General features: G+C 72.0%; 5 protein-coding genes across 5 annotated transcripts in view; 4 read left to right on the top strand and 1 right to left on the bottom strand.

The window, feature by feature from the left end:
• AURANDRAFT_65727 (hypothetical protein) overlaps window positions 1-2,124 on the top strand; it is a gene marked incomplete at both ends in the record, with an annotated part of 5,345 nt that extends 3,221 nt beyond the window's left edge. The window contains 2 exons of the mRNA XM_009040720.1: window positions 93-772; window positions 996-2,124. Of these exons, the coding sequence (XP_009038968.1) occupies window positions 93-772; window positions 996-2,124 (1,809 nt within the window). The remainder of the gene's footprint in view (window positions 1-92; window positions 773-995) is intronic.
• Window positions 2,125-6,306: 4,182 nt separating this feature from the next.
• AURANDRAFT_2311 (hypothetical protein) lies at window positions 6,307-7,242 on the top strand (the record flags this gene model as incomplete). Its single annotated transcript, XM_009040590.1, has 1 exon — window positions 6,307-7,242. A coding segment is annotated over one exon (936 nt), but the record flags the coding sequence as incomplete, so codon positions are not given.
• Window positions 7,243-8,104: 862 nt separating this feature from the next.
• On the bottom strand, window positions 8,105-11,604 carry AURANDRAFT_72017 (hypothetical protein; the record flags this gene model as incomplete). Its single annotated transcript, XM_009040664.1, has 3 exons — window positions 8,105-8,411; window positions 8,611-10,654; window positions 10,855-11,604. The coding sequence occupies 3 exons, from the start codon at window positions 11,602-11,604 to the stop codon at window positions 8,215-8,217; spliced, it is 2,991 nt and encodes a 996-aa protein (XP_009038912.1).
• A 435-nt stretch (window positions 11,605-12,039) lies between these two features.
• Window positions 12,040-15,914, top strand: AURANDRAFT_65725 (hypothetical protein; the record flags this gene model as incomplete). Its single annotated transcript, XM_009040721.1, has 3 exons — window positions 12,040-14,240; window positions 14,941-14,947; window positions 15,438-15,914. 3 exons carry the CDS (start codon window positions 12,040-12,042, stop codon window positions 15,912-15,914), a joined length of 2,685 nt encoding a protein of 894 aa, XP_009038969.1.
• A 1,229-nt stretch (window positions 15,915-17,143) lies between these two features.
• Window positions 17,144-19,233, top strand: AURANDRAFT_65724 (hypothetical protein; the record flags this gene model as incomplete). Its single annotated transcript, XM_009040722.1, has 2 exons — window positions 17,144-17,819; window positions 17,972-19,233. The coding sequence occupies 2 exons, from the start codon at window positions 17,144-17,146 to the stop codon at window positions 19,231-19,233; spliced, it is 1,938 nt and encodes a 645-aa protein (XP_009038970.1).
• Between the last annotated feature and the right edge of the window lie 493 nt (window positions 19,234-19,726).

Genomic DNA, 19,726 nt, shown 5'->3' with positions numbered 1-19,726 from the left:
CCTTCCTCGCGCCCGTCGACGGCGCCGTCGCGTCGACGACGGGCTCGCGGCTCCTGGACGCGAAGCTCGCGGCCGTGGGCCGGGTCTTGGAGGAGCGGCGGCGCGACGTCGTCGTGGCGACGTTCCGCGGCGCGGACGGCGAGGGCGACGGCCGCCTGACGGCCGACGAGTTCCTCGTCGCGCTCCACCGTCTGGACGTGTTCCCCCTGGACGAGGGCCTCGACGCGCTCGACGCCGCGGACGTGAGAGGCCTCTACGAGTTCTTCGACGACGACGAGGGCAAGGGCGTCGACGTCGACGAGCTCCTGTCGCTGGCGCTGGACCGCGCCGTCGTCGCCCACGCCCACGGCCGCGACGCGATCCTGGCGCGGGCCAACGCGGCGGCGGCGCGGTCCGGCGCGTCGCTCGACGGGGACATCGTGCGCGACGTCGCGGAGTATCTGGTGCGCCACGACCGGCGCCGCGACGGCTGCTGCAAGCAGGCGGCGCTCGAGAAGGCGCTCCGCTGGACGGGCATCTCCTCGGAGCTCGCGCCGCTGGACCTCGAGGAGCTCCTGGACGCGCTCCGCGTCGAGGAGCCCGCGGGCCGGTCGTCCGCGGCGTCGGCGAAGAAGAAGGCGCCGCCGCGGTCCGACTACGCGCTATTCCTCGAGCGGGTCCTCGACAGCGAGGCGCCCGCGCGCCGCGTCGCGCGCCGGCCCGAGCCGGCGCGCAAGCCCCCGAAGCAGGCCCGGCGCCTCTTCGGCGCCGCCTGCGCCAAGCTCTTCGACGCGTGCGCGGCGTCCGCGCGGCGCGGCGGGCCGCGGGGCAGCAAAAGAGAGCGAAATTCCCAACTTCAAAGGCTCCGATCTCGGCCGTTTTCCACTCGTTTCGGCTGATTTTTGGACGAGCGATCATCTCTCGGAACGGTCTCGAAGCGTGGATGCTTTTTCCGGAACGCGCGCGCGCGGCACACTCACGTTGAAGCGACGTTGAATCTCTCTTTTCCTGCCCAGGCGGGCCGCGATTCCACGAGCTCTTCGCGGACGTCGACCGGCGCCGCGTCGGCGCCGTCGACGTCGACGGCTTCGACGACGCCTGGACGACCTCGGCGAGTGGCTGCTGGCCGACGGGCCGCTGCTCTTCGACGACGAGCGGGCCGCGGTGCTCGACTGCACCGCGGGCGCGGACGGTTTGGTGGACTACGAGACGCTCTACGAGTGGCTGCTCCACTACGGCCAGGCGCCGGAGGAAGAGGAGACCTACGCGCCGGAGACGCCCTACGTCCGCACGCCCGCGCGCTTCCGCGACGACGACGCGCGCGCGTCGCGCGCGAGCCTCGGGTACGACGGGGACCGGCGCCGGCCGCCGCCGACGGCGCTCGCGGGCGACGCGCAGATGGGCGACGTCGCGCGGCGCCTGCGGGCCGCGTTGAAGGACCTGCGTCTACGCTACGGCGGCCCCGTGGATCTGGAGCGCGCCTTCGAGCGCTTCGACCGCCGGGGCCGCGGCGTCGTCGAGTCGCCCGACTTCCTCCACGTGCTCCACTCGCTGAACCTGAGCGCGCAGGACACGCGGGCCATATCGCGGCGCTTCGACAAATACGGCGACTGCGTCGACTACCGCGACTTCATACGCTTCGCGGAGCAGGACTACAACGAGCTCACGTTCCTCGCGCGCCACGTCGCGGACAAGCTCGGCGACCAGCAGCGCCGGGGGCTGGACGTCCTGCTGCCCTTCACGATGGGCGACCGCGCGGGCCACGGCCTCCTGCCGGCGCGCGACTTCGCCGACGCGCTCGCGGCGCTGGACCTGGACCTCACGGACGCGGACATTGGGGACCTCGCGGCCCATTTCGCGCGGCCGAACGACCCGGACTACGTCGACTACCGCGACTTCCTCAAGTTCGTCCGCGAGCACGGCGGCCACCGGCCCGAGCGGCCCCGAGTCCACCGGAGCGTCGACGGCGGCGACTACGACGGCCTCCGCGGCGCGACGCCCCACGCCGCGCGGCCGGACCACTCGCCGCTGCGCTCCGCAGGCGACGCGTTCCTCCGGACGCGCGCGGACTTCTTCGCGGAGCCGGCGCTCGCCCAGGACGACCCCCTCAACTTCGTCGACGACGCCGGCGCCTGGCGCTCCTGAGAACGGGCCCCGAGGCTAAATGTGATTACAGCTCGTAGGTCGGCGAGCCCGCGGGCGCGTCCGCGGGCCCGCCGGCCCGCCGCTCCTCGAGGCTCTTGAAGCTCGCGAAGAGGCCGAGCGCGGCGGACCGGTGCTTCGCGACGTCGCGCGGGTCCTCGGAGATCGCGCGTTTGAAGTCCGCGCACGCGTCGGCGAGCGCGCCGCCGCCGGCCGGCGGCGCGGCGGCCGCCGCGCGCCGCTCCTCGAGGCTCTTGAAGCTCGCCTGGAAGGCGAGGGCCGCGGCGCGGACCTCGGGCGCCCGGGCCCCGCGGTCGTCCGACGCCGTCGACGTCGCCCACTCGAGCGCCGCCGCGCCGTCGCCGGCGCCCGCCCGCTCGTAGAGCGCGTCCAGGTCCGGATCCGCGGGGGACGACGGCGACTTCTTGAAGAGCGACAGCGACTCCTTGCGGCCGAGGTTGAAGGCGAGGCCCAGGGGCGAGTGCTTCGAAACGTCCGAGTCCGGCGAGTAGCCCAGCGAGCTCCGGCGCGGCGGCGTCTCCGCGGGCGGCGACACGTACGCCTCCGCCGCCGGCGCGGCCTTGCGCCGGATCTGCCTCGGCGAGAGCCGCGTCCACCAGGCGAGCGAGTTGGGCGTCAGCGGGCCCCGGGGCGGCGACATGGCGGGCGGCGGCGGCGGCGGCGGCGACGGCCCGGCGCGGGACCCGTCGAGCGAGACGGGCGGCGACGCGCGCGAGCCGGCGCGCGCCGGCGCCGCCTCGTCGAGCGACGCCCGCGGCGCCGCCTCGTCGAGCGACGCCCGCGGCGCCGCCTCGTCGAGCGACGCCCGCGGCGCCGCCTCGTCGAGCGACGCGGGCGTCGCGGCCTCGTCGAGCGACGCGGGCGACGCCGCGCGTCGCGGCGACGGCCGGCGCACGCGCTTGGGCGAGAAGTTGAAGAAGGTCGGCGTCCCCGGCGCGAGCGGCGGCGGGCTCGGCGCCGGCGGCGCCGGCGGGGGCGACGGCGCCATGGGCGACGGCTCCTGCCGGCGGGCGCCGATGCCGCGCCGCGGCGAGAAGCCGCGCAGCCAGCTCGGCGGCGGCGGCGACGTCGGCGGCGCCGCGGCGCCCGCGTCCCGGGGCGCGTCGCCCTCCTTCCGCGCGGGCCGCGCCGGCGACAGGGAGAAGCGCCAGGGCTTCTTCGCCGGGGCGGGGGCGGCGCCGTCGAGGTCGAGCCGCCGCGGCGCCAACTCCACGTCGGCCTTTGCCTCGTCGAACGCCTCGCGCTCGGCGGGCGCCGGGGACGCGAACAAGGGGTTCTTCTTGACCTGGCGCCGCGGCGAGAAGGCGGGCGCCTCGGCGTAGCCCTTGCCGGGGCACAGTCGCCTGCGCGCGAGGCAGCAGAGGCCGAGGACGAGGGCGAGCGACGCGACGGACGCGGCCGCCGCGACGACCGTCGCGTCGCCGCCGCCGCCGCCCGACGACTTCTTCGGCGTCGGCGTCGGCGCGGCGGACGGCGCGGCGGACGGCGCGAAGGACGGCGCGGGCGTGTAGGACACGGCGACGTCGACGGCGGCGGCCGCGCACGCGCCGTCGGCGCACGCGACCGACAACGTAAACGGGTCGTCGGTCCCGGGGAACGTCCGCGAGAAGGCGCCGTCGTTGCCCACGGTCCGCGACTCGACGACGGCGCCGTCGGGGCCCGCGAGGACGTATTTCACCGTCGCGCAGGCGCCGCCGCCGCCGCGGTAGGTCCAGGACACGGCGCACGGCACGTTCGCGACGCAGGCCAGCGCGTCGACTTCCAGGCAGACCGTCGGCGCGGGCGTCGGCGCGGGCGTCGGCGCGGGCGTCGGCCGCGGCGTGGGCCGCGGCGTGGGCCGCCTCGTGGGCTTCGGGGCTACGTTCGCGTCCGCCCAGTCCTCGACGACTTTGAAGGCCGCGTCCGCCATCTTCGCGTAGCCCTTCTTGTTCGGGTGGATCTTGTCGTGGTAGTATTTCTCTTCGGGGTCGTCGCCGCCGAGGGCCTCGAAGAAGTCCACGTAGTATGTGATGTCCAGGTCGTCGCCGACGTCCTCGACGGCGTCCTGGAGGTCGTCGTTGATCACGTCGGTGTCGTCGCCCCACGTGCCGTGGCCGCCGAGGTAGGGCACGGGGAAACCCAGGGCGACGTCGTCGCCCATGTCCATGATCTTCTCGAGCAGCTTCTCGTAGTCCTTCTTGAACCGCTTCTCGTCCCAGTGGTCCTCCTTCGCGTCGTTCGTGCCGAGGGTGACGATCGCGAGGTCGAAGTCGGTCTTCTTCAGGTCGTCGTACTCGTCGCTGTCGGCGTAGGCCCGGCCCGTGTCGTCCATGGCCGTCGTCCCGGACTTGCCCAGGTTGTGGACCTTGACCTTGTCGCCCCCGAAGAGGTCCGAGTCGTCGATCTCCTCCTCGAGGTACTCGGGCCAGCCGTCGCCGCCGCCGTGGCCGCCGGCCGTGACAGAGTCGCCGACGCAGGCGATGTGCCACGTTTTTGAGCGAACCTGCGTCGGCAGCAAGGCGAGGATACGGAGCAAGGCGAGGATACGGAGCATCGCCCCCCGATGCCGCGCCATAGACCGGCGCGGATTTCGTGGGCGAGCGACTTTGAACAGTGAGTTCACCACAGAAACTGGACAACCTTGGACGAGATCCGCGCCTTCCCCGCTAGCTTACCGCGTCGGCGCCCCGCCGCGGCCCCCCGTCGCGGCGCGGCTTGCGCGCGCGCGGCTTCGCCACTACGGGCTGGCCGCAGGGCCCCGTGAAGTTGAGCGCCGCGTAGGCGTCGCGCTTGCCGCGCGCGATGTGGTCGAGGATCACGACGGTCCGCGGCCGCGCGCCGTCGGGCTCCGCGCGGTGGACGCTGTTCGTGTCGAGGAGGGCGCCGCCGCCCTCGGGTCCCGTGAGCGCCGCGACGTCGTAGGAGTCGCGGACGTAGCTCTCGGAGAACCGCGACGCGTGCAAACTCTCGTGGTCGTAGTAGAGCGTCCGGTGCGACCGCGGCGCGACGAGCGTCGGCCGGCCGTGGCGCCCGACGTCGTGGAGGAACAGGAACGCCTTGACGCGCGAGCCGCAGCGGTCGTGGTGCCACATGGCGCTCAAGTAGCCCTTCAAGCTCGGCACGGCCTGCGACGCCAGCTCGTCCGTGAGCTCCAGGGCCGTCGCGGACGTGCGGACCCAGGCGCCCGGCCCGAAGTAGCCGTCGAGCGCCGCCGCCAGCGTCGGGGACGACGACCACGGGCGGAGCGCGGTCTCGTTCGCGAGGTCCGCGACCAAAACGCCCGGCGCGCTCGCGGCCAGCGGCGCGCGCGCGACGGCGGCGGCGATCGCCGCGAAGGCGTCCGGCGCGAGGCCCCAGTCGTCGACGCGCGCGAAGCCGTCGCCGGCGAGCGCCGCCGCGAGATCTTCGCCGCTCCGAGCGGCCGCGAGACCGTCGGCCGGCGGCGGCGGCGCGGCGCGGCTCCGGTCTCGATGGTCGAAGTCGAAGATCGCCGCCTGGAGCGTCGTCGGCGCGACGCAGGCCGCCGCGAGCGCCTCGGACGCGCGCGACGCGAAGTCCCAGCCGCGCGGGAAGGCGACGCCGAACGCGTTCCAGGCGACGCCGCGAGCGAGCGCGGCGCGGACGTCCGCGGCGACGGTCGCCGGGCCCGCGAGGACCGCGTCGCGGTAGGCCGCGCGGCGCTTCGCGAGGGAGCGCTCGACGTGCTTCCCGAAGACGAAGGCGTCCGTGTTGTTCGGCGCGAGCCAGGGCGGCTCCTCGATGCGCCGGCCTTCCAAACCCGGCGACGCCGGCGCCTCGCGCGCCAGCGCGGCGCAAGCGAGGCATGAGACGATGCGCATCGCGCGCATCTGTTCTATTAGAGAGCGTCGGTCATGCACGCGGCAGCAGCCCATCAATCTCCATCGCAACACATTCAACGACGGCGTCAATCTTGTCCTCGTCCGACGCGCGTCGCGGGCCTGGGCCGCAATAAATTGCTGGGCGCACGCCGCCGCCATGGTCGCCATGTCGAACCGCCACGGCGGCGGCTACGACCGCAACCCGCGCGAGCCCAACGACAGCGACGGCTACGCCAAGGACGCCGAGGCGGGCGTCGAGGAGTCGAAGCAGGGCCTGCTCGAGCCCGCGTCCGGCGACGACGCGGCGTCGGCCAAGCCCGCGGCGCCGACGCCCGGCGCGAAGCACCTCGCCTTCTGCTTCGTGGGCCTCCAGGCGAGCTACCTGACCTGGGGCTACGTGCAGGAGAAGGTCATGACGCGCGAGTACACGACGGGCCGGTTCCCGTCGGCGACGTTCTGCGTCTTCAGCAACCGCTTCCTCGCGGTCATCGTCGCCGCGGGCATCACGCTCTTCCAGCACGGCGGGAAACTGACCCTGCCGGCGTCCTACGTCGCCTTCGCGCCGTGCGCGTTCTCGAACTCGCTGTCGTCGTTCGGCCAGTACCAGGCGCTGCGCTACGTGTCCTTCCCGCTCCAGACCATCTCGAAGTCGACCAAGGTCATCCCCGTCATGCTCATGGGCAAGTTCCTCAACAAGAAGACGTACCCGCCCGTGGACTACGTGGAGGCGCTCTGCATTTCTTTGGGAGTGTGCGTCTTCTCGCTCGCGAACCTCGACGACGGCGCGCTCGCGTCGGGCGGCGAGGAGAGCGAGGGCAACGTCTTCGCGGCCTACCTCGGCGTGGCCATGCTCGCGCTCTACGTCGTGTCCGACTCGTTCACGTCGCAGTGGCAGAGCCGCCTCTACCAGGCGCACCCGAACGTCGACCAGTTCCAGATGATGTTCGCGGTCAACTCCTGGGCCATCTGCATGACGTTGTTTGCCCTCGTGAGCTCCGGCGAGCTCTGGACGACGCTCAAGTTCCTGTCCCTGAACCCGGCGGCCTTCGTCGACAACGTGACCATCGCGATCACGTCCGCGACGGGCCAGCTCTTCATCTTCTACACGATCAAGACGTTCGGGCCCGTCGTCTTCACGATCATCATGACGACGCGCCAGATGTTCTCCATCGTGTTGAGCACCGTGCTCTTCGGCCACGACATCAAGGCGCTCGCGCTCCTCGGCGCGGCCGCGGTCTTCGCGACCATCTTCCACCGCATCAAGCGCCAGGCCCGGGCCAAGCGCCCGGCCAAGGCGCCGCCGCCGCCGCCGCCGCCGAGCCCGACCAAGACCCCCGCCGGCCGCCTCCAGATCTAGGCCGCCCGCGCTCGCGCGCGCGCAAACGGCCCTCCTACTCGTCGCCTTCCTCGGGGCAGGCGCCGGGGCGCGAGCGGAGGTCGCACGGCGCCGCGCGGCGCGCGCAGTGGAAATTCGTCGAGATCGGGGCGCCGACAATGATAGCCATCGTTCCACACAAGTGCCCGTAAGTCCGCCCGTTCGATCACTGGACTCATCTTGAATTGCAACCTCAGACGGTGTCACAGTCGCAAGGTTGCAGCCATCCCGACAGGACGCTGCAGAGCTATGGCCGAAGAACCTGCATCGAAAAAAGCGAAAATAGCGGAAGCGACTGAAAAAAACGATGCGGCAGCGATCATCGACGTCGACGCCATGGACGAGATCGGCGACGCCGACGACGACGCGGTACCGGACGCGGACGAGGACTGGTACGGCCCGCGGACGCCCGACGTGCAGCTGCGCGTGTCCGAGCGCAAGTACGCGAGCGGCGTCGTCGTCCTCGACGCGGCCGACGAGGCCTGGTTCAACGGCCGCGCGCCGGCGCTGATCGCGGACCTCGAGGACGCGCTCGCCGCGCTCCCGGTCCTGCAGAAGCCGCCCAAGGACGGCGACAAGGGGCAGACCCTGCGCGTCGAGGGCGCGCTCGTGGCCGCGACCGTCAAGCTCTCGCCGGCGCCCGCGCCCTACCTGCTGCTCGTCGCGGACGAGGGCGACGACGCGCCCGAGGGCTACCGGCGGCTCGCGCACTGCGGCTACGCCGCGGAGTGCGCCGTGCGGCCGCTCGCGGCGGCGAGCCCCCCGGCGTAACGGAGCCGTGTGAATCGGAGACGCGCGGGGGATATGATCGAGAGCGGCGGCTCCGGCCGCGGGGGGGGCGGCGGGCGCGGTCGGCGGGGGGGGATACGATCGGGTTTCCTACTTGCCCTTCTTCTTGCCGGCCTTGTCGACGCGCTGGGCCGTCTTGTCGGGCTTGTAGATGCGGCCGACGACGGTGTCGAGCTTCTGCTCGTCCATGCCGTCGTAGGCCTTGCCCGCGTGGTAGCCGTGGAAGACCTTGGCGGCGATCTCGACCTGGGCGTCCTTGGGGACCATCTCCGGCGGGATCTCGATGCCTGTGTGGAAATCAACCACTGGTTTGGGGGGTCCCCACCAAACTTCAGAACTCTCTATCTCGGTCAAATCGAAGTCGATTCGGCTGATTTTTGGACGAATCGATCGCTCTCGTCGGGTTCTCGAAGCTCAGCCGAAGAAGCTGGTCCGAACCGTTCGATTACGCGCACATTGAAGTCGGGTCGAAGATTTGATTTCCACACAGCTCGATGCGGTTCTCGACGGTGATGCCCGCGGACGTGATCGCGTTGTACTTCATGTCCGACATGGAGATGAAGTTGTGGATCTTCGTGATGCCGAGCCAGTGGAGCACGTCGGGCATGAGGGCCTGGAAGCGCGTGTCCTGGATGCCGGCGACGGACTGGGTGCAGTTGAAGTACTCCGCGGCCTTGTCGCCGCCCTCCTGGCGCTTGCGCATGTTGTAGACGAGGTACTTGGTGACCTCGCCGAGCGCGCGGCCCTCCTTGCGGAAGTAGACGACGACGCCCGTGCCGCCGCGCTGCGCCGTCTTGATGCACTCCTCGATGGCGTGCGTGAGGTAGGGGCGGCAGGTGCAGATGTCGGAGCCGAAGACGTCGGAGCCGTTGCACTCGTCGTGGACGCGGCACGTGAGCTCGACGGACTCGTCGGGGATCTTCTCGACGTCGCCCCAGATGTAGACCGTCATGCCGCCGATGGGCGGCAGGAAGACCTTGAGGTCGTCGCGGGAGATGAGCTCCGGGTACATGGAGTTGGTCTCCGCGAAGAGCGCGTCGCGGAGCACGCGCTCCGAAACCCCGAAGCGCTCCGCGACGCCCGGCAGGTACCACACGGGCTCGATGGCCGCCTTGGTCACGACGGACGTGCCCGACTCCTCGAGGATGTCGCCGTCGGGCACGAGGCGGCCCGAGCGCAACGCCTCCTTGCACTCGGGCAGCTCGACGTGCGCCTTCGTGATCGCGATGGTGGGCCGGACGTCGTAGCCCTTGTTGAGCCAGGGCCCGAAGCCCTCGGAGATGGCGTGGCCCCAGGGGTCCATGGTGACGATGCGCTTCGGGTTCTTCCAGGAGAGGTGGGGGCCGATCTTCGCCGCGGGCGTCGTGAGCCCCAACTTCGGCATCGCCGCCTGGTCCAAACCGCCCGACGCGACGGCCAAAGCGCGGTAGATGCTGTAGCCGCCGGCGTGGGCGCCGATGGCGTTGCGCTGGAACGTGTGGCGCGTCGTCGCGAGCACGGGGCCCCGCGCGACGGACGACTTCTCGCCCCACGCGAGGTGGCACGGCTGGGGGCCGAACGTGCCGTCGTGCGTCGTCAGCTGCGTCGCCGTCTCGTCGAGGGACTCGCACTGCATGGCGTCGGGGATGTCCGCCGGCGGCGCGTCGCCCCGCATGTCGCCGAGCACGGCCGTCGACGGCTCGTCGAGCTTGTGGCGCCGCTTCTTGACGACGCCGGGCGACCCGGGCGCCTTCCGCAGCGGCCGCTTCTTCGCGTCGCCGGCCTCCTCCCACTGGTACTTGTCGTGGCGGCCCAAAGCGATGGCCGCCTGGGACCCCGGCGCGCCGAAGATGCGGTCGCCCGCGTCGCCGAGGCCCGGCAGCAGGCCCCCGTCGCGGCCGAGGCGGCCGTCGACCTGCACGAGGTGCACGTCGACGTCCGGGTGCGCCGCGTGGAGCGCGTCGAGGCCCGCCGCCGACGCCAGCACGGACACGACCACAATACGCCGCGCGCCCCAGGCCTTGAGCTTGGACACGACGGGCTGCATCGTCCGGCTCGTCGCGATGACGGGGTCCAAGATGAACGCGACGTCGCACTCGGAGCCGCCGGACACGGGCAGCCGCGAGTAGTACTCGATGGGGCGGTCCGACCCCTGGCGCTTGAACATGCCGATCTGGAAGACGGCGGCGTTGGGCAGCACGTTGAGCATCGCGTCGACCATGCCGAGCCCCGCGCGCATGATGGGAATCAAACACACGCGCGCGGCGAGCCGCGTCGCCGCGCCGTCGCCCGCGGGCACGTGGACGCCCAGGGGCGTCACGCAGTCGTGGCGCGGCACGCAGTCGAGGTGCGTCGTCGCCTCGTAGCCCACGTAGTGCGTGAGCTCGCCCAGGATGTCGCGGAACTCCCGCGGCTTCGTCCGCCGGTCGCGCAGCAGCGTCACCTTGTGCGCGAGCACGGCGTGGCCCGACATGCGCGCGTTCTTCGGCACGTCCTTCAAGACGACGTCGGCGACGCCGCCGTCGGGGTCGTCCCACCGCGCGTCGTCGACCTGGGCGGGAAAAGGGTGCGAAATTCCCAACTTCAAAGGCTCCTCTCTCGGTCGTTTTCCGCTCGTTTCGGCTGATTTTTGGACGAGCGGCCATCTCTCGGAGCGCTCTCGAAGCGTGGGTGCCGTTTTCGAAACGCGCGCGCGCGGAACACTCATGTTGAAGCGACGTTGAATCACCCTTTTCCCGCCCCGTCGTCTACCGCCGCGCAGACGGCCCAGGCCTTGTTGACGTCGAAGCGCTCCTCGTCGTCGATGATGGACCGCAGGCCCGTCTCCATGTCCATCCAGATGCTACGACCCTTGGCGACGCCGGACCGCAGCGCCGCCAGCACCTCCTTGATGTTCTCGCGGTTCAACCCGCCCGCGTAGCCCGCGGGCACGCCCGTCGCGCGCGCGTCGCCGACGCGCGTCGCGTCGATCTTGACGCCCTTGCCGCAGGACGCGTCCCAGAGCATGGACAGGTTCGCCGGCACGTCGCCCTCGTCCAACAGCGTCTCCCAGAGGGGCTTCGTCTCGTCGTTGGCCTGGACGATCCACTCGACCTCGGGCACGGCGTCGCACGCCGCGCGGACCGCGACGGCGGCCGCCGCCATGGCCCTGGCGTCCCGGGCCGTCTCGCAGCCGTTCGTCGCCGTCGCGTTGAGCTGCACGCGCCGGAAGCCGTAGGGCACGAGCGTGTCGCGGACGAACGACACGTCGCCGTTTTTTAGCACCGCGTCGACCGCGGACCCGCAGAGGTGGCCCGCGAGCTGCATGGGCGGCGACGTCTTGGACCCGGCCAACGCGAAGGTCTCGAGCCAGGCCCGCGTCGGGTAGCGCGGCTCGCCCTCGCGGCCGGGGCGGAACAAAACCCCGAACTCGGCGCGCGGCCACCGGCTCGCGATCGCGCTCAGCAGGCTCGGGTCCACGCTGTCGTCGCAGCCGCAGAGGCCCAAGCGGTGGAGGCTCATCCTTTGAGTTGGTGTGCGATGTGTCGCAGCGCCTGCGGGAGCGGGTGGATACGTGGATCCGCGCGCGGGTGCGGCCGCGGCGCAGAAATGATGTTCGGTGTGATTCTCTCAACGAGGGGGCGGCGGAGGACGCGCGCGGCGGGCGGGACGAGGTGCAACGCACGTGTGAGGTCGTGCTGCGCGGTCCCGTGAATGCCAGGTAGTACGTCGGGGCGCGAGATTATCAACTCGGTCGGGCGAGTACGTTCTGCAGAGCCGAAGCCAGACCAATGAATGGGGTGACGGTGTGTGTTTGGGATGCTGTGGCAACACGTCGGCGAGCAGTGGCATTGCGGCCTCGCGGCTAGACGCGGCCTGCACCCCCGAGTCCGCCGCCCGCGCGCCGAGCGCCCCGACCGCTGCGGCACAGACGCGCCGTCGCAACAGCCAGCGACCATGGGCTTCGGCTCCGCGTCGCCGGCCGAGGCCGCGGCGCGCCTCGCGGCCTTGCAGGTCGCCGCCGCCGCCGAGGACCTCGCCGCCGCCGACGCCGACGCCGCGGCCCTCTTCGGCGCCGGCGACCTCGACGCCGGCGACGCGACGCTCGTCACCGAGCCGCTCGTGCAGAACGCGGCGAAGAAGCCGGCCGCGAGGACGGGCCTGAAGGCGCCCGAGTCCGTCGTGTGCTACCTCGGCCCTACCAACAGCGGCAAGACGTGGCGCGCGCTCGACTTCCTCGCGAGCCGCGGCGACGGCTGCTACGCGGGCCCGCTCCGCGCGCTCGCCTGGGAGGTGCGCGAGTCCATGGTGGAGCGAGTAGCCGAAAAATGGGGCAAGATCGCGCCGGGGGTCGGGCTCTGGACGGGCGAGGAATCGGAGGACGCGGACGCGTCCGTGCTGTGCTGCACGGCGGAGGTCGCGCCGGCGGACGGCGACGTGCTCGTATTGGACGAGGTCCACTGGTGCGTCGACGGCTGGCGGGGCCACGCCTGGACGCGCCTGCTCATGGCGGCGAAGTCGGGGCGGTACCGGCACGTGCGGGTCTGCGGCCCCGTCGAGGCCCTGCCGCTCCTGGAGCGCGTCTTCGAGGCGAACGTCGCCGACGGCACCTTCGAGGTCGACCGCACGGCGCGGCGGTCGCGGCTGACCTTCGAGGGCGACGTCGGCGACCTCACGTCGTTCCTCCGCGCGCGAGTCGCGGAGAAGCGCTTCGTCGCCGTCGTCGCCTTCAGCCGGTCGTCCGTCCTGGCGCTGGCGGCTGCGGCGCAGGCCGCGGGCGCGCGCGCGTCGGTCATCTTCGGCAAGCTGCCGCCGGAGGCGCGGCGGTCCCAGCTCGAGGCCGCGCGCGACGGCACGCTCGACGTCATCGTCTGCACGGACGTCATCGGCCACGGCATCAACCTGCCGTTGGACGACGTCGTCTTCGCGGAGACGCGGAAGTTCGACGGCACGTCGAAGCGCGATCTGGACGTCTGGGAGGCCGCGCAGGTCGCGGGCCGCGCGGGCCGCGGCGACGCGCCGGGCCACTGCTGGGTCTACGGCAAGTTCAACGCCAAGGCGGCCCTCGTGAAGAAGGCCGTGGCCGTCGCGAACGGCGACGGCGCGGCCGACGGGTCCGGCGGCCTCGACCTCGACCGCGCGGTGCTGAGCCCGGATTTGGGCGCGCTCGTCGACGTCTGCGGCGGCGAGGCGTCCATCTTACATTTGCCCAACGCCATCGCGCTCTGGCGCGAGGAGCTCGCGAAGGACTTCGAGGCCGACGACTCGGCGTTCCCGACCTGGGTCAAGGGCGGCGACTTCGCGGACCTCACGGCGCGGCTGCGGAAGCTCGCGAGTCCCGAGCTCGTGCCGCGCGACGTGCGGAGAGCGCTGAAGCTCGGCGACCTCTGGCACCTCGCGCGGCTGCCCATCGGCGAGCGCAACTTCGACGAGATCGCCGAGGCCGCGTGCCTGCTGGCGACGGCGCGCGCGCCCGCGGACTTCGACCTCGTCGACGGCGAGAAGCTCGAGGACGAGGTCCAGCGCCTCGGCGACCTGTTGATCGCCGCGCGGCGCTTCCCGGGCATCCTCCCGCCGGGCATCCTCGCGGCCGCGCGCGGGACGGAGGACGGGGACCCCTACGACGACGCGCTCGAGGCCGCGGAGGCGCTCTACCTCGAGGGCTCGAAGCGCGTCGGCACGCAGGTCCAGCGCTGCATCGACAACGCGCGCAAGTGCGTCGACTGCGGGCGGAACAAGAGCGCCAACGCGAAGCCGAGCGACGCGCGCTGCCGGTCGTGCTTCCTCGCGAAGATGCGCGACGAGCAGGAGCAGCGCCGCGCGAGCGACGCGGCGTCGATGCCCGCGACGCCGTCGACGCCGGGCCGGCCCGTCGTGCTGGACCTGCGCCGGACGCCCTACACGCCCATGGGCACGCCCATCGTCCTCGCGCCGGGCACGCCCATCGTCGGCAACCCGGGAAACCTCGCGCCCTACGGCCGCGGGCCGCCGCCGCCGCCGCCGCCGCCCCCGCAGGCCTACCCGGGCCGCGGCGGCGGGCGAAGCCGCGGCGGCGGCGGCCGCGGCAAGGGCGGCCGCGGCCTCCACGACGTCAACGCGAGGACGCGGAACCGCGGCAAGGGCGGCGGCAAGGGCAAGCCCGAAAACAAGCCCGGCCAGTACTTCTAAGTCGCACTCGTTCGCCCCGAGGCCCACGAGTTGCAATATCGTCCGTTATCGTCTCGACCCCTCGGCGAGGGCCGCGGCCTTGGCCACCTGGGCCTCGACGGACGCGAGCGTCTCGCGCAGGATGGCGATCTTGCCCGCCGCGTCGCGCCGCTCCGCGGACAGCTCCCGCTCCTTGCGCCGCTGCACCTCGATGTGCTGGTCCACGAGATCCCGCTCCGCTTCGAGGGCCCGCAGGCGCATCGCGACGTCGGCGCGCTCGGCGTCGAGGTGCTCCGTCGTGAGCGCGATGCCGTCCAACTTGCGGTCGACGCGGCGGAGCGCCTCCTCCGTGCTCTCGAGCTCCACGGCGAGCACGTCCCGCCGCACGGCCGCGGCGTCGCGCTCCTCGGCGTAGTCCCGGGGGCCGCCGCCGGTCCGCAGGAGCTCCGGCGCGGCGCGCGACCCCCGCTCGAGCGCGCGCTTCTCGCCGACGAACGTCTCGATGAGCTCGCGGAGCGCGCGATTCTCCGCGACGGATTCGATGGCCGACCGGCAGACGGGGCAGGCCTTGGCCGCGGCGCCCGCGCGGCTCCGGTGCTCCGCGACGCAATCTTTGCAGAACGTGTGCCCGCAGGGGAAGAGCATCTGGGGCGACCGGTGCGGCGGCTGCATGACCTCGAAGCACACGGGGCACGTGTGCGTCTGCCGCAGGTTCTCCGTCAGGTAGCTGTCGAGCTTCTCGGCGACGTTCTTTTGGTCCGTCTTGTCGAGGGCCTGGCACTCGCGGCGCACGCGCCGCGTGATCTGCTCCGTCAACGAATCGAGGAGCTGCTCCGGCTGGGCGCCGTCGCGGTCGCGCTGGTGCAGCCAGCGCCGCGCCTTCTCCTGGTTTCGCGAGAGGAGGTGCGCCTTCTCCGGCGGCGACGGCATTACCGGTTGGGCAGCCCCACCTCGGCCGCGGTTTGGGCCGTGTTGAGCAGCACGATTGGCCCGGCAGCTCCGGAGTCCGAGGTTGACGGTCTGAGCAATGTACATTGATGTATATCGACGTGTCGGGCATGCGTCGCTTGTTGCTCGCCCTCGGGGCGCTCGCCGTCGCGTCTGCCTTCCGCACGCCCGGTGGCGTCGCTGGCCGTCGTACGCTCGCAAAAACGGCGCCTTGGCTCCCCCGCCGCGCCGCGCCGCGCGCGGATTCGCCGGCGCCGAAGCCGCGCGAATCGCCGCGCCTCTTTGCGCGCCCGGGCCCCGGCGAGGAGTGCGCGGTCGAGGAGGACGACGAGCTGTCGATCCCCGAGCTGCTCGAGCGCTACGGCGTCGTCGCGCTGCTCTTCCATTTTTCCGTCTGGGCGTCGTGCCTCGCTACCGGCTTCGCGGCTCTCAGCGTCGTCGACGCCGCGGCGGTCGTCGAGTCGCTGCCCGACGCGCTGCGCGACCGGCTCCCGGAGGACGTGGCCCAGGGCGCCGGCGCCGCGAGCGGCGGCCTGCTCGTCGTCAAATTTCAGCTCGTGCTCGCGCTGACGGAGGTCGTCGGCCCCGCGCGCCTCGCGCTGACGGTCGCCGCGACGCCGGCCGTGTCCAAGACCGCGCGACAGTGGGGCGCCTTCTGCGAGCTCGAGAACGCGCTCAACGCCCAGCTGAAGAAGCTGCCCTTCGTCAAGTCGGAGGGGGCCGCCGAGCAGCGGTAGCCGGGGGATTCTAAGTCGCCTTCGATCGGACAGGGGGTAATCTACTATCCGTGCTCACGCGTTACCCTCGCTCTGGCTCTCCCGCAACTGCCGGCACTCCTGCTTGTGGCCCGCTTTCCAGTGGACCTTTTGACACGCTGCGCCGCAGTAGTGGACCATCTTGCACGCGACGCACCGCGACTTCGCCGGCGTGTCGCATCTCTCGCAGAGGGTCGTGACTTCGTCGATGCTCGCCCGGACCTCCTCGCCCGAGTCCAGCCTCACGCGCACCGCGGTTTCGCCAAAGTTGCCGCCAAACGTCCACGTGCCGCGGCCGATCGCGCCCGTCGCGTCGACGCGGAGGTGCCGCCCGCGGCACGAGTGTCTCGTCTTTTTGCACTTGATCTTCTCCTTTCGCGCCTCGCTACAGCCCATGGCCTTGGCCTCGAGCTTGGCGATTTCGGCCTTGGTCATGCTGATCAAGGTGTCGCGATCGACTCGGCACCCTCGACCCTCCCGTAGATTAGAATCCAACTCCTCGGGGTCTCGGTCGGCGATCACGAGCGTGTTGAACCTTTCGAGCTCGTCGGGCTTGAGCACGCGCCCGAGCTTCATCTGTGTCATGCCGAACGCCATGGCGCCTTGCGGCGTGGGACATCGGCGGCCGACCTGCGCCTTCCACGCGTCCAGCTCGGCGCGCGTGATCGGCGCCGACATCATGGCCTCGTTAACCATCATCGTGTGTCTCTGCGTCGTGTAGAAGTTCCTCCGCTCAGTCCCCTCCCCTCAGTCCATCGGCTGCGGCTGCGCGGGTCCCTGACGAAATCCAATGCGGCTTAGATGCAGCTCACAGCCAAAACGCGCTGGTGGGAAATCCGCACCAGAATGCGGGGTAAATTTTGACCTTTGGCTCCGAGCCACCAAACTTTTAGAAACTTGAAAACCTCATCATTGCTACGCCGTGCGCCACAGCCTGATTGCGCTCCGTCACGGGCTCTTGTGGCAATTCCTCCAACTGATCGCTCACCGAGCCAGGGCTTTTGTTGTGGCAGGCCGAGGTTTTGTTTGCCCGCCGCCGCTGCCGCCGACGCGCCCGCACCGGGCAGCCGACGCCGGAGACGCACGACTCGGTCCTCGCCGGGGCAGCGCTGCCGTCGCCCGACGCCGCCGCCGGGGCAGCGCCGCCGGTCCAACCCCCGGCGGTCCGCGAGCCGTTGGGCACCCCGGCGTGCTCGCCGCGGCGCCGCGCCATGCCCGGCCCGCGCGTGGACCCGAGCGACTACGCGCGCCAGCGCCAGGAGAGCATCGCGCGCGCCAACGAGATGCGCGCCACGCGGCGGAACCGCGGCGGCGGCGACGACGCGGCCGACGGCGGCGGCGACAGCCTCGACGAGCTCGCGGGCCGGTCGGCGAACGCGGCGGAGAAGTCCGCGGGCAAGCGGCCGCGGCGCGAGGTCGCGCCCGGCTGGACCATGCACACGGACAAGAAGACGGGCAAGCCCTACTACCACCACGCGGGCTCCGGCAAGACGACGTGGGTCAAGCCGCCCGGCTGCGCCGACGACGTCGAGAACGCGCCGCTCCGCGAGAACGGCGCCGTGTCGCAGCCGCGGTCGACGCCCGGCCGGCGCGACCTGCCCCGGGACATGACGGAGCCGCGGTCGACCGCGCGGGCCGAGCCCGCGGACGCGCCCATGTCCGAGGCCGAGTTCGAGGGCTGGCTCGACGTGTTGAAGCGGCGGTCGCTCACGGGCTCCCAGGCGCGGCGCGTGTCGACGCTCCTCCAGCGCTACAGCGGCCACGCCGCGAGCGACGCCGACGCGGCCTACGGCTACGGGTCGTCGCGCGCGGGCACGTCCGGCGAGGGCCGCTCCGACCGCTCCGACCAGGGCAGGAAAAGGGTGATTCAAGATCGCTTCAACACGAGTGTTCCGCGCGCGCGCGTTTCGGAAACAGCATCCACGCGTCGAGAGCGCTCCGAGAGATGATCGCTCGTCCAAAAATTAGCCGAAACGAGTGGAACCCGGCCGAGAGAGGAGCCTTTGAAGTTGGGAATTTCGCACTCTTGTCCTGCCCAGGCTCCGACAGCCTCTCGAACCTCAAGCTCTCCATGCGGTCGAAGCGCAACAAGGACCCGTCCGACGCCGAGCTCCGCACGCGGTCCGCGTCGGAGGTCCTCGAGCTCGCGCGCAACGAGAGCGACAGCTCGACGAACGGCGCCGCCGCGCGCGACGCGTCGCGCGCGCGGACGACGGGCCGCCGCGCGGGCCGCCGCCCGGAGTGGAACGACAACTTCGCCGTCGAGGACGACGCCCCGGACGGCGACGAGGCGCCCGCGGAGCAGCCCCGGCGGCGGGCCGAGCCGCGCCAGCCCAAGTCGCCGCGGCGCCGCGACGACGGCGCCGGCGCGCTGCCGCCGGGCTGGACGCAGCACACGGACCGGCGCACGGGCAACGTCTTCTACCGCAACGAGGCCCGGGGCGAGTCGACGTGGACGCGGCCCGCGGCGCCGAACCGCGACGACCGGAGCCCGCCGCGGCGGACCGGCGCGGCCGCGCCGAAGCTCCCCGCGGCGACCAAGGGCCCCGACAGCGAGTCGCGGCACCGCACGCTCTGGAAGCCCAAGTCCGCGCGCGGCGACCGCTCCGACGACGACGACGACGACGGCCGCCGCGACGACGCGCACCGCCGCGACGACGGCCACGCGAAACCGAAGAGCCAGCCGCGCGACGCAGACGACCGCGGCGGTAGCCGGCCGACGGGCGGCTACGGCGCCGTGCCCGCCGACGCGTCGGCGGCGCCCGACGGCGGCGCCGCGGAGCTCGACGACGCCTGCGTCGTCTGCGGGCGCGCGATGACGCGGAGGGCGCTCGACGGCCTCGAGAAGCGCCACGGCCAGCGGTGCTGCCCCAAGTGCGCGCCGAAGAAGGCGCGCAAGACCTTCAACGCCGCGGCGCACCGCGCCGACGGCTTCGACGGCGACGAGAAGCAGATGGTCAAGAAGGCCGCGGCCGAGGTCAAAAAAGAGCTCCGCCGCAAGGACCGCGACGGCGGCGCCGCCGCGCCGGGCGGCAAGGACAAGAAGTGGAAGGCCCAGTCGAACCAGCTCCGCGAGGCCATGCAGGCCATGCGCGGCGTCGCCGCGGCGGAGAAGGCGGGCAAGCCGCCGCCGCCCATGGTCGCGTCGACGCCCGACCCGTCCTTCGTCCAGTGCCCGCACTGCTCGCGCACGTTCAACGAGAAGGCCGCGGAGCGCCACATCCCCAAGTGCCAGTCCATCAAGGCCAAGCCCAAGTCCCTCGCGCGCGGCGGCGGCCGCACCATCGGCTCGCGCCGCTAGCCCGCTTCTCCACCCGTCTCCCCCCGCCGCCGCCGCGCGCGCTCGCCGCGCGCGGGTTTGATCTCCCGCGCGCCGCCGCCCCGGCCCCTCGCCTCGCATCTTCCCCCCGTTTTTCGGCCCGGTCCGCCGGGGTTTTAATCAGAGTTCCTCAGAGCAGCGCGAGGCTCAGGACGGGCGGCGGGATGTGGTCCGAGTCGGCGACGACCGCGACCCGTTCACAATAAGAGTTCCTCAGAGCAGCGCGAGGCTCAGGACGGGCGGCGGGATGTGGTCGGCGACGACCGAGGCCCGTTCATCATAAGAGTTCCTCAGAGCAGCGCGAGGCTCAGGACGGGCGGCGACATCGCGTCCTCGCCGTACACGACCGCGGCCCTCCGACAAAAGTCCCGCATTTCGTCCTGCCCATATTGAGACATGTCCCAGGACACGAACATCGAGGCGGTCGTGGGGTCCGTGAGCACGTGGTACCCGAACGCGGTCAAACACGGCACGA

The sequence above is a fragment of the Aureococcus anophagefferens genome (assembly GCF_000186865.1).
Source record: "Aureococcus anophagefferens unplaced genomic scaffold AURANscaffold_16, whole genome shotgun sequence".
NCBI lineage: Eukaryota > Pelagophyceae > Pelagomonadales > Pelagomonadaceae > Aureococcus > Aureococcus anophagefferens.
Note: the sequence above shows the minus strand (reverse complement) of the source record. Positions and strands in the feature narration are given on the sequence as shown.